Source organism: Crinia signifera, chromosome 1, assembly GCF_055691185.1.
Source record: "Crinia signifera chromosome 1, ASM5569118v1, whole genome shotgun sequence".
Classification (NCBI taxonomy): Eukaryota; Metazoa; Chordata; class Amphibia; order Anura; family Myobatrachidae; genus Crinia; species Crinia signifera.
Window position 1 is genome coordinate 125,814,797 of NC_139217.1, and position 14,407 is coordinate 125,829,203.

Sequence of the window (14,407 nt, forward strand, 5' to 3'; positions counted from 1 at the left end):
ATAACTAATGGGCCCTACACACATAGGGCCTTATTCTAGTTCACTCTTTCTGACAAAATCCTTCTTAAATGGACATGTGCACTGCAGGGGGGCAGATTTAAAATGTGTAGAGAGAATTAGATTTGGGTGAGTTATTTTGTTTTTGTGCAGGGTAAATACTGACTGCTTTATTTTTACACTGCAATATAGATCTCACTTTGAAGTAAAACCCCACCCAAATCTAATTCTCTCTGCACAAGTTACATCTGCCCCATCTGCAGTGCACATGGTTTTGCCCATCTAAGAAGGATTTTGTCAGAAAGAGTGAACTAGAATAAGGCCCATAGCGACACTGCTAAGCGTTCGCTCAGAACGCTCAGCAAGATCGCTCAGCACACAGTGATGTGCCATAAAAATGTGCCAAACGTGCATAAAAATACTTGACTTGTATAATAAGAAAGTGCTAAGATTTCACTTATATGCTGTAATTGGGATTTTTACACCTATTCAAGTCTGCAGGAAGCATATAAAGACATTAAATTGTAATCCCTGTAGATTGCTATAGATAGGGATTCAAGGAATGTAACTGCTGCCAGACTCACCACCTCCAGAGGGAGCACAGCACATCATATACACATCTTGGGGCTGAATCTGGTTCATTCTTAGCGAACCGAATTTGGCCCCTGGTCCAATGGTTGGGGTTTGCGCTTGCTCATTTCTGCACATGTGCAAACCCCAACTTTGAACAGCCTCAGCAATTTACAATGTTGCTGTGCCATTCACAGCGGGGAGGGAGGGACGGGGCGGTGGTGGAGCTGGGACACGGGAACATTAGACATTTCATGGGTGTCCCATGGGGCGACGTCATAAGGACTCAGTAATCTGCGAGCTTCGCAGATTACCGAGTCAATAGAATCAGGCCCCTTGTGTATTAATATACAGCATGAGGGGGTATTCATAAAAGGCTGGAGAGAGATAAAATGCTAACCAATCAGCATCTGTCATTTTTTTGGGTTCAGTATGAACGGGTTTGAAACCGCTGTGACACAGCATGAAACCTGTGTTAAATGACCCAAGCTGGACCCAGTATTTTGGTATGATCGCTGTATAACAGAAGTGTTTGTATTGCAGGAATACCAGATAATAGCATATTAGTAATACTTTACAATATTGACATGTCAGATGTGTCCCCAAGTATGGACTTTCTTTATTTCTAGTCTCTATGTATATGTCTACAGCCATGGACACTGCACATTATAAATCTCATTGGTTGACCATATAAAAAATATCCCCCCATGGTATTCTTGACCCTGCTGAACTAACCTGACGCTCCAGAGAAATGGAGACTTTAGGAGCCTTTGTTTTCTGTGAGCAGAATGACATTCCTGTATATGAGATATAGAGATCATGGCTTTGTGTCAGCAGGCAGACAGGCTGTCTGGAGGTAAATATTTCTTGGTTTAAAATTATTGCGATCATCACTTTTCTTTTGAAAATAAATCCGCTGCAAGGATGTTTTAATCTTTTCAATGTAACACCCAGATTAAATCTGTCAATGTATGTATTAGCTGTTACAAAACATATGAATGGCTAAGATTGACATTTTATTAACAAAAGGATATGTATACGTTTATAGACTTTTAAGTTGAGAGCGGTATACAGAGGTAGAAATACTGCCATACCTGTGAAGAACATTTGTATGATGTATTTATCAGTGCAAGAGACTCATAACATAAGATCAATAATAATATTTACAGACACAAACTAGTAGTGAACATCTGGACATTTATGCCCCTTTCCCACTGCAGCCTTAAAACGGTATTTTGCCGATTTTTGAGGGCAAAATACCGTTTAAGGCTGCAGTGGGAAAGCGCCAGAGTTGAAATACCGTTTAAAGTTAAACGGTATTTCAACCCGTTTTCAGAGCAGGGTTTTGCACGGTAATCTACCGTTTAAGATGCAATGGGAATGCATCTTTAAACGGTAGAGATGATTGCTGATTTTTTTCAGCAATCATGTCCGTGTGTGTACGCTGCCGGGCTGAAAGATTAACCACTTTCAGCCCGGCGGTACGCCCCGCTGCCCCCCGCCCCCCCCCCCTCCCCCTCGCCCCCGTCCTGTTATACCCCTTTTACACCTTTTACACGGGTCCCGTGTAAATGGCGGTGTACATGGTCCCGCTGCGGGTGCAGGCACCCGCAGCGGGTCCACAGCGTGCAGCGCTGGGCAAGATGTGCCCAGGTGCTGCGGGAGGAGGGGGGTCCCTGCTGCTGCTGAGGGGAGAGGGGGTACCTGTCAGCCTGACACGGCGCTGCCGCTGCTGTATCTCCCCCCCGGCGGCCGCTGCCGCTGCTGTATCTCCCCCCCGGCGGCCGCTGCCGCTGCTGTATCTCCCCCGCGGCGGCCGGTTCTTGCGGCGGATGTACAGTCAGTGTCGGCGGTCCCTCTGGCGCAGGGGAAATAGTACTTATTTCCCCTGCGCCAGAGGGACCGCCGACACTGACTGTACATACGCCGCAAGGACCGACCGCCGGGGGGGAGATACAGCAGCGGCAGCGCCGTGTCAGGCTGACAGGTACCCCCTCTCCCCTCAGCAGCAGCAGGGACCCCCCTCCTCCCGCAGCACATGGGGACAGCTTCCCCCCTCTACCCCCACAGCACCCGGGGACAGCTTCCCCCCTCTACCCCCTCCAAGCTGCCTGTCTATCCTTGTTGATAGATATATATCTATCTATATATATATAGATCTATATAGATATATATATATATATCTATATAGATCTATATATATATATATATAGACATAGATCTATATATATATATATATATATATATATATAGATCTATATCTATATATATATATATATATATATATATATATATATATATATATATATCTATCAACAAGGAAAGACAGGCCTGACCCATTGTCACAGGCACTAAACGTTTTGAAGAGCTAAAACGTTTTACCTGCAATGGGAATGGTACTTAAATGGCATTTGAAACTGTAATCTGCTGCAGTGGGAATGCTAAATACCATTTAAGATTACCTGTAAACTAAAACGGGTCTGCAGTGGGAAAGCAGCATTACTGTAGGTTGTTTTTCCTCTGTGCAGCTTTTTTTTGTAGGAGAATCTCGTAAATGGTTCTTGCTGCATTACTCGCTCCATCTGTATAAAGCTAAATACAATTTTTCAAGCAGTACACAATTACAGTGACTGCTATAAAATATATATATATATAAATCTGTACACCTGCTCGTTATTATATTATCAGCCAAATGATGTTACTGTAGCTCATTTCATGAAAATATGCAAAGATGGTCAAGAGTTCCAGTTATTCATTATCATCACCACAGTGCAGAGACAGCCCTAACCAATTTAATACCCTAGACAAGATTTTGGTTGGCCCCCTAGCCCTGCCGCTAGTTCCGCATCTGACCCATCACCCCTCACCCATGGCGAACCTCATTTTGGGTTCCCTTGGCAGCAAGAGTACTGGCTCCCACACTCAATGTTTTAAACAGGTAAAGTGCACTACTTTGGCATGTGTTCCAAAAAGAGTTGTGTTCTTGCTGGGAATGGGTGTGGCTACACAAAGGTACCCCTAATCAAATGACGCCACACCATATTTCAACCTTATTCACATTACAGAACTATTTCAGGTTGGTTTGCAAAAGCAAAATCCTTCTTTAATCGGAAAAAACTATGTGCAATGCAGGTGGTGCTGGTATAACATGTGCATAGAGAGTAGATTTGGGTGGGGTGTGTTTAAATGGATATCTAAATTGCTGTGTAAAAAAAAAAACAGCCAGTATTTAATCTGCACAGAAACAAAATAACTCACCCAAATGTAACTCTCTCTGCACATGTTACATCTGCCCCACTTGTGTTCCTTATTCAGGTTACACCACACAGTAGTATCTGTTTTTTCACAACACAATGCCACACCGTATCTCCTCTTATTCACATTACATCCACTGGAGGGCGGCACTCGGGACGTTATTGAATACTTATGACCTGGTGAAAAAGTTGGCCAAGACTGAATACCTCCAAAGTAATGTGTGCTTCTGCTGTCTGGACTATATGGCCATTCAGGTGAGGGACCATGTGCTTTATTCAGGTCCATTCGCACCAATGCTTCGTTTACACGGGGACCAATGTTTCATTAATGCACATGTGCATTTCTGCATGCACCCAACACAGCTGGCCTGGGCGGAGAGGGGTGTTCCCATGAGAACACTGGGTGTTCTCATGCTAATGAGGCCTTGACGCGTGTGGGCAGGGCGGCAGCTGACATCACCCGTCCATTTCCTCCCCAGCCTGCACGCATATGTAAAGTTGCTCAGAGCTTCCTTACATACAGTATGTGTGCACCTTCCACATCTTTCAATCCCACCTGGCAACGAGCATGGAAAGAAACCCTGGCAGCACTTATGTGCCTAACAATGCGATTAAACACGATTATTTGAAGAAAAATCATGCGATTAATCATGATTAGAAATTTTAATCATTGCTCAGCACTATTTATATATATATATATATATATATATATCATTATTATTAATATTATTACTAAACTATTACTCAATTGCTTTACAAACCTGAAGAATGTAATATATTAAAGTCATTATATGAACAGGAATTTATGTTCCTGTCACTCTAATTAATCAATTACAGTTGGCTAAAAGCTCATTAGCCTTTTCAGATTGATTCCGTTCCCTTGTCAAATTGAAGTAAAGTTTAAGAAGATTATTTCAGTGCTGGCCACCCAGCTAAGACTACACAGGCATCATTAGGCAGAAATATAATCAGTTGTGAAATGTCATTGGGAGTCTTGTGTTCAAGCCAAAGATATAAGCTTCTGCCGAGTGCTGAAAACTAAATTCCCATGTGAATTCGCAAATGATTTTTCTCACAACTATGTTTAATGATGATTGTGTCACGTCAACATTTTATTCTGTTAACTACATATGCGCTTTGACTCTAACATTTGTACACTAGACATATTGTAGAAATGGCCATACAGAGGGGGTTATTTACTAAGTCCAATCACACTCTATCTATTATCTTCTAGAAGGTGCTAAATAAATTAGAAGTAGATTCTGATTGGTTACCGTTGACTCGTACAGAGCATGCATCCAACTGCTGGCACAAAGAGACGCAGACACCTGGACATTGTTGATATGGACAAAATGTCGACATTTGACCAGTGAAAATGTCATCATTGAGGTTATTATTAGAATTTAATGTCGACATTGTGAACATGACAAGTTAAAGTGGCATTTTGTGTGTTGACTGTACTTTGTTGATGAACAGTACATTTGTGTAACGGACATTCTGAACACTGATATAATGTATGTATCCTGGAGATACATCATGTAAGCATGGTGAGGTAGGAAATGCAGTTAGATGTTATCTGTAAATGTAACAACGTGCCTGTATGAAAGCTCCCCTGTAGTTACTGGTGGTCTCTTATGCTGGTACATACAATGATGTACTAAGCCGAAAACAGCATTTTCATATGTACTAAAACCCGGACGCCGCGTCACGGTATTGCCGTCCGCCGCAGCCTCCCTCCCCATCCTCCGTGCTGCTCCTCCTCCCCCAGCAGAATGTCACAGCCAGGTGGGGATGTCCTTTCAGCTGCAGGGGGAAGGAGGAGATGCCGGGGATGCCACATAGCCAAGGAGGTGACGGAGACCCCCCGCACACCACATCACAGGTATCGCGGGGGCCTCCATCACCGCACCACGATGCTAGCCGCATATGTTAGTACATAGGCACTAGATTCACGGTGGGGGCATGGCGAGGGGCAGCGATGTGTGTTAATACATTCCGCCCACTGTGATTTGTGTACCCAGAGACAGCACAATACATTGCACTGTGTGTACACATTGCAGGATGCAGTAGACGATGGCGTGATGTACAGTTCCATGCTGCATCATGGTGTCTTTCACTGCATCATCCCATTTACTGGGTAGTAAAGCAGATGGCTGACCGCTGGGCACACACAATATACAATCTGCAGGATAAATCGTTCAGATCTGTGTCATCTGCTTAATGTGTACCCAGCATTAGAAGGGGGCATATATTCTGCAATATAAAAGCCATGAAACAATGGGGGAAATTTACTAAGATGGGACTTCTATTTCACATGGGCTGTTGCAATGGGTAACCAATCAGATACTATCTATTATCTTCTAGAAGGTGCTAAATAATAAGTGGTTGCCCATAGCAACATCCCATGTGAAATGGAACTCCCATCTTAGTAAATTTTCACCAATATGTGTATATGTGTCAAAATTTACATAAAGCAGGCCTTACAGGAATTAAGATCATTCTTTTGTTTTATAGCTAAAAATATACAAACTGGTTGACATGAGTTTTGCACAATTTGTTTTATTTTTTGAACTTTTTCATGCTTTAACATCCATGTGGACTACAATTAGGAATGGTAAAGTACCCAAAGCATGGGGGGGTCCATGCTTCTCGGCATTTTGTTTAAGATCAAGTGTAGTATCTGTTCTTTTCAGTGAGTGTGGACTGCCCCTGGCAGAAGAATAGAGAAAGGCTGGACTGAGTAGCTGCTACAATGGGTGGAGGGGATGGGATACCTCATGCTCAGAGCAGGGAAAAGTCTGGCTGAGTAACCCCCCCCCCCCCACCCCCTCAACTGGTTGGAAGGGAAGAAGCTCAGGGCATAGTAGGTGACTCTTTTTATGGGGTTTGTAGCTCTGAAGGATGAGATACCGAAAAACCTAGTCTAGTATCCATCCCCAAGTAGCGGAGAAACGCTGGGACTGAGTAGATTGCTCCCATCCCAGTGGTTCATAGCCTCTGATGGGGAGACAGCGAAAAGCCCAGATTATTACCTTAACCTTGGGATGCAAGAAACACTGGGACTGAGTAGATTGCTCTTTTTTGGGGGGCTGCAACCCTCAAGAGAGTCAATGGAAAAGCCCGGTGGAGTATCCAGTCCCATGCCAGGGGTTGGAAAGCACCCTAGGTAGGAGCAGAGAAACACTTGGTCGGGCTCTGACTGGCCAGCTGTTTAGAGCCTGAGGTGTAGCATGCCTCAGGGAAAACTCGGAGGTGACTTAAACATATACTGGTGTCCCCACCAGCACATATTGGCACGAGCACTGAGGACATACTCTGTCCTCGCCCTGGACCTTTTGGCTGAGGCAGGATCATTTTTCACTCCGCCACCTCGGCCTTTTGACTGGGGTCCTCTTTTATTTATTTATTCTTCACTTTTTTTCCACTCATTTGTCACTTTTCACGTTTTCTGTTTGAGAGGGGTTAATGGTACGACCCTTATGGGCTTCCATTCTCCCCACATACCAAGGCTCTCTCCTTTTGGGGAGAGAGCTGAGGTTCCTCAGTCCCCAGGGTGGTGCTTTGGCTAGCCCTGGGAATGTTGGGGCGACCCCGAGCTGCAAGTCAGAGAGAAACCCTCTGAGATTTTCTCCAAGCTTTGGCGAGGAGAACCCACCGATCCCTATTTTCCCCTCTTGGGCCTTTTGGCTATGAGGAGTTAGGGGAGTAATGGGGCCCTTCTCCTTTGGGAGAGGGTCCACAAGTTCGTACTGCCCACTTTGCAGGATTTATTGCAAAATACATTTTTATTGATTTTAGGTACAGCAAATACAGTCTAATTTAGTTACAAGGTTGTCTAGTAAAGAATAATATATTTGCATAGTAAAGTACACAAAAACTGGTGTGAAAACAATGGTATGCATAAAGAGAAAAGAAAGAGTAATAGGAGAAAGAATGGATAGGGGAAGGTAAAGGGTTCTCCGGTACGTTCGTGAGTATGACATTAAAAAAGATAAAACATATAGTCATGTATGTGTGAAAATACGTGTACAAACAGTCGAACATTATCAACAGAGGAAAGGGTCAGCAGAAAAGTAAGCAAGAGGGGGGCAGAGGAGTTCCAAGTCGCTGGGAAGGGGAGATACTAAGAGGATTGGGACGCCAGAACTTCTTTATAGGTCCTGGTATCTCTGAAGAGCAGCCAACGGGACCAAGTACTCCTAAACTGGGCGTGTCTGTCATCGACAGAGGATAGGATGTCCTCCATGTCCATGTAAAAGTTTTATTTTTTTGAACCAGTCCTTTATTGTTGGAGGAGAGGACCCCTTTGCATGATTTAGTTCGCGCACTGCGTGTTTGCAGCACCACCTCGGGCTCCAAGTAAAAAAAATAAAAATTGGGGGCCCATGATGAAATATAGTTCGTGATGAAATACAGTTCTTGAAATTCACCTACAACCTAAAGGGGTGACCATATACTAATAACAATCCACAAGCAGGGAGACAAAGCTTCTGCTCACACCCATATCAGCTGCCATTTTAGAATGGTGAAAGAGAAACTATTTCTATGTATCATACTAAATAAACAGAGACACTGGGAAAACTATATAAGCATGCAGTTTCCAGGTTTCCCTACCTACAGAGAAGAAACGAGCCAGTGAAAATGTAACATTCACAGCAATTTGGTCATGTATTGTATATTACCATTTCCCCAGTTGTTTTCATTCTACCTTTATATTACAGGCGGTAATAAACTAAGCAGTCAGCCATTTCGCCTCAACTGGGCTTGGATATCGCTGGAGAGAAATCAGTACACTATTGATGAAGATGCCAAGCTCCTAGAAGTGACCCTTAAGCGTCGAGGATACCTTGGAGAAACTTCATTTGTCAGTAAGTAATTCTTGGAATAATCCTAACAGTCCTCATTGCAGCAGGAGCATCCTAATTTACATACCAGAAGGGCAGGGTTCACCATGAAGTGGGTGGGGCTTCATCAGAAAATGAGCATGTTAGGCCAGACTAGGTTCTGGATTGGAAAATTTCTTGGGGAGCAAGGAGGAGAATGTCACTTTGTGATGCACCAAAGGGTATAATAAAACATAACCTTTATTAATTTATTTCCTAAAATCTATAGCGAAAATAAAAAACACAGTACAGACATATAACATAGACATGTAAAAAAAGGATAAAGATATCCTTATAGCCGTGGGGTCCCACTCCCCAAAATGTATATAAATGTTGTTTTTATTTGAGCTGCAATCATGTATTGTTCTGTAACTTAGTAGCAAGTATTGCTGATTTTTTACTCTTAGAACTTTTTGCAGTTACTAGCGGTATGGGCTGTGCACATCACAATAAAATATATCTATTTTAAAGCTGGGAGGTGAAAAGTACCCACAAATATATGGTCACACACAATGCGATAATCTCTTAATCAGAGTGGTGAAATATACGGGCCTGCTAAATGCACCAATCGAGTACCCAGAAAGTTATCTGGTGTTACCCCGGGCTCAGGCAGTGTAAATACACCATAAAAATAGCTAGAAGCACAGCACACTAAGCGGTTTGAGAGGTGCCCTATGACCGGTACGTCAGCCGGGACAGCGGGGCTCGCAGTGTCTGAGTGAAATACACTGCGCCCACTTGTCGCGTCGGCTGGCAAATGACGTGGCCGGTTCTCAGTACCGTGTGCGGCAGTGGCCGGGTAAGCCTGTAGGGCTGTGAGCCACTACATAAAAAGCACTCGAGTCAACTGATATACTCCGTGCTAGTCTGCCGCAGATCAGTGCTTAATGCACGCCGCTCAGTTACCGCTAGAAAAAAAATACAGATCAAAATGCAATAATGTAAGGCAGGGGAAGTGGGAGCACACCACGGAGTGTACGGTCGGCCTACGCTTCGCTAGTGAGCTTCGTCAGGACCCTGGATTGGCTGAATTAGCGCAAGGTTTTAACATATTGGTACCTCAGGCAGCATTTGCATCCCCCATAGAAACTTATGGGGGATGCGGCTGAGTGCTTGACAGGAGGGTTTGCAGCAGATATCGGTATCTGTCATACATTTTGGAGGTACTTAACATTTGCGGCTAACCCATGAACCCACGGTTGTTTTCAGAGAATTAGAGCAAACATTAAATGATAAATGGGCACCTAGGTGTGAGCAGACAACATATATAAATGATGCTTCCAGCACTAGATTTTCACAATTTCATTACAGGACGGGGACATCCTGGGAATACTTATACCAAATGTATATAGATGCAACCTGTACACATTTTTCAATAAAGTAACAAAATCACCAAATGGGTAATGAGCATGATAAACTTTAATATCAAACTGAATTTTTAAATAAGATTTAAAAATCTGAATGAATAACCAAACTTTATTTTACCAGTTTCGGTGGGAGAATCTACTTTTTTATTTAACCAAATTACCTTATTTTCATTATATTATCCCTTATATTGAGATATTGGGCCAGATTCAGACCCGATTGGTGGAGCCTAGCGACCAGGTAAACGCCCCCCTGCCATAGTGTTTTCCCGCCCCTGTGCACGGCTGTGAATGCATTCACAACCGTGCGAACAAGGGGAAATACACTAACCATTGAATGGATATCGACCTCGTGGCATACTTGGTGCTGCGATGACCGTGGGGAGATCGGGGCCACTGATCGGGGCCTGCTTTTTTTTCACCTGCGCTTCCAGTAAAATGCTGAGGTGCCGCCTACAAATGTCAACTGGCTGTCAATCATTTTGCGAAAGACTGGCTTCATTTGCAAGGGGCCCCCTTGCATGCACTCTGTGTACCGTGCACATGCGTGGTTGTTCGATAATGGTCAGGGCTGCTAATTCGCAGCTCTGTGAATAGCTCTGAATCGGGACCATTATGTTATAATTTGCTCATACACATATTTTCATTGCTTTATATAATTAATGAAAGCATGACCATAATATTATTTTTATTCAGTGTACATTGAAAATTTAAAGAGGCCTAATATAAAGTACTGGATCACAAATCACAATAGAACATTTCAACTATTAATAATGCCAACATCTTGTACTTTACCTGTGTTGACTTTTATGTTTTAGGCTCTATGGGGCTTCGGTGCCCAGTAGCCACATGTCTGTATGGGCGTGATATGCATGGGTCCCCATGTTTATTTTAAATATATCCACTTCTTATAAGCACCTGAAGCTTTTATTTATACATTTTTAGCTATTTTATCAAAGGGAACTTTAGATTCAGTGGCCCTTAAAGTTATTAAATGTCAGCCCTAGCAAGTAAAAGATGATAATTTTCAAGTCATTTTTTTAAAGCTTTTATAATCTCAGGTGTCACCATCCTATATCTTTAAATGCTCGGTTTTATTTTTCCAAGGACTCCAAGAAATCCAATACTGCAGGAAGCTTTCAAGGCCATTTAACGCACATTTTTGCTTATCACTATAGTGGGGCAGTAAAGATACATTAACATAAACTTTGTTTTAAACTTTAAACTTGAAAACCTTAGCATTGGTAACAAAGAGAAGCAAAAGCCTTGTGTTAGGTGGTTCTGTCCAAGGTTTAGTTATTATTATTATTGTTATTATAAATATTCGTTATTATCATCATCATTTATTTATATGGTGCCAAAAGGGTTCCGCAGCGCCTGACAATACATAAATAAGTAAAAAACTATTAAATAACGAATTACAGTACAATGCAATTTAGGACAAATAGATGGTAAATAAAGACAGTTGCATCATGGGACAGGACACTGAAGCAATTGTTAGGGTGCAAGAGATATACACAGTATATTCTAAGAAAAGCACATGAGGAGAGAGGGCCCTGCTCGTGAGAGCTTACATTCTAAAGGAGAGGGGCAGACAGACACTAGTGACACAGAAGAGGTATAAGTAAGAAGGTGTCTGTATGTAAGTGTTCTCAACCCCCAATATGCCTTTACTAGTGTTGGGTAACACAAGTACTGCAGATGTGCAGCGATAGCTAAAGTATAATTAAACACTAGTGCAAGCATTTGGTGACCATTATAAATGATCCATAGAATGCTTAAGAAATCTGCTTTTCAGTATTAATACATAAATAGCATGGTCATTTATATGGTCATCTATAACTCAGCTACCAGAATAATGTCCAACCAAGCAGGATAGATATTGTTCTGTGTTAGTCCGTTCTCTAAGTTTGTTTTACACGTCACTCTTTAGACAGAGGCCACACAGAAAGGTCTTTTTCTCCCACTGCTTCTTTCATTGTTTCTTTGATGGGATGAATATTTAATGCTTGGGTTCATTTATCTCATAAAGGTATCAGCACAAAGGATGGAGCAGCAATTAAAGATAAAGACTTTAAAGGAAAAGCACAAAAGCAAGTCCAGTTCAACCCTGGCCAAACAACAGCCACATGGAAAGTTAGGATAATAGCTGATGACGAGTATGAGGAGTCTGAGACCTTCCAGATAATACTGTCCGAACCTGTCATGGCTGTACTGGGCTATCTCAGTGAGGCAACTGTGGAGATTGTGGACCCTGGTGATGGTGTGTATAAATAGCAATATGTGATTAGCCATTTCAAGGAATTTAAATGTATTAACTCAACCACATTTATAATAATAAGGTTTGTGGTCTAAATAGTCTAATAAATTACATTGAACAAATGATTCTTATTAGAGGTGTAGATATTTCCCGGGACAGCAACAGCTTTGGAAGTTATACCGAAACTTTATAATAAGTAATAATAAGTGGAGCTTACAATCTATATTCCCTACCACATGTACACGCACACACAGACCTTCTTGGGTTAATTTGTTGGGAGCCAAATAACCTACCAGTATATATATGGATTGTGGGAGGAAACCAGAGTACCCGGAGGAAACCCATGCAAGTACAGGGAGAATATACAAACTCTGCACAGTTAGAGCCATGGTGGGAATCAAACCCATGACCTCAGTGCTGTGAGGCAGTAATGCTAACCATTACACCGTCCGTACTGCCCCATTTTCCTATGAAATTACAGCTCCTCAGTAAGCACAATTCAAATAACCATTTACTCACTACCCTTTGGATTTAATGGGACAATCCATACAAACACAGAAACCTACAGTTGGCTAATAATTTTGTAACATTAACCCTCCTTTTCTTCTTAGTTTGATATGTTATATTCTGCGACCATCGAATGATGTGGGATGTGCATGCATATCTAAGGTCGCTCAGATGTGCGTGTGCACTCTGAGGGAAGTGGGCGGGCAGCTGATATCTGGTAAAGTCATCTGCCCGCCCCCCACACCGTCGGCCCATTAGCATGAGAACGCCCATAAAACCCTGGGCAATCCCATATGCTATGCCCCCCCCCCCCCCGCCCTCTACAATCTTTTGGCCACACGCACCCAGCGCATGCGCAAAGAGAAAACATTGGCCCCGTGCGAACGGACTTGAATAAGGTCCATAGAGAGTAACATGTTCATACGCTTGGCCATACAATCATTATATAAAGTACATGTTTTTCTTTAAGCATTCTAACAATATAAACACTTTTTTTCTTCTGTCTAGAATCCGTGGTATTTATTCCGCAATCAGAGTATAAAATTGAGGAAGATATTGGTGAATTACTTATCCCCATTAGAAGATCAGGAGATGTTACACAAGAAGTAATGGTGGTCTGTTCAACACATCAAGGTACGTTCCAAAAAGTAATGAACAATTTTGAATATCAAAATGTTAGATGTATTGTACCTCTTCTCTCTTCTCTGTTTATCAAAAATACCAAACTTTAATTGTCTTAGTATTTTAATTTCTTGTCAATGTTGTCATTATAAAAATAAAGCAATCTGATAAATTATTGTATTGTAAGGACTTTTTTTTAAATAATAGATGTGAATATAAATATTTGCATTTGAAAGCCATAGGAAGTGATCATAAACTTTCAAACAACATAATATGAAATAAAGAAGTCACTGCATACTGTGTGTTCTGCCTTGGTCCCCTCATACTGTACAGCATGTATACCCTCATACTGTACAGCATGTATACCTTCATACTGTACTGCATGTATACCCTCATACTGTACAGCATGTATACCCTCATACTCTACAGCATGTATACCTCATACTGTGACACACTGTTCCACACTGTGAGGCTGATTCTTTGGTGCACACATGGGGTCCATTCAGGATCGCTCGGTGCTATCTGAATTCGGCCCCAGTCCCGATGGTTAAAGTTTGCACATGTGCATTTCTGCAGTAACATATATATGTTCTGAGTAACATATATATGATTAATCTGCAATTGTTAGCCATATGGAACCACAAAATCATAATGACAAAACCCATAACATGCTCTAAAATTCTTTCAATAAGCCATGACAAAAGAATGTATGATTTGTAGGTCTGTTCCTCCCTGAGCAGTCCTCAGTCATATAGGCATGTGCATGACAGAAGTGATAGTAGCAGCGCAGTGTTTGGTGACACTACAACAGCTGTAGGCTATGGCGTTGATAGGCTCAGAATATTACATAACAGCTGCCTTGAAATACAGCTTGTAATTGTAGTAATCACATTAAATTTTTGCAACCAGCAGTTCGCAATCTGATTCTTTAATTAATGTTAGGTAATTAAG

The 14,407-nt window shown here is 42.1% G+C and overlaps 1 protein-coding gene across 1 annotated transcript in view; it reads left to right on the forward strand.

Moving 5' to 3' along the window:
* The window catches only part of FREM3 (FRAS1 related extracellular matrix 3), a 65,315-nt gene that overhangs the window by 17,029 nt on the left and 33,879 nt on the right, over positions 1-14,407 (forward strand). The window contains 3 exon segments of the mRNA XM_083173122.1: positions 8,543-8,689; positions 12,101-12,331; positions 13,343-13,468. Coding sequence (XP_083029248.1) covers positions 8,543-8,689; positions 12,101-12,331; positions 13,343-13,468 — 504 coding nt within the window.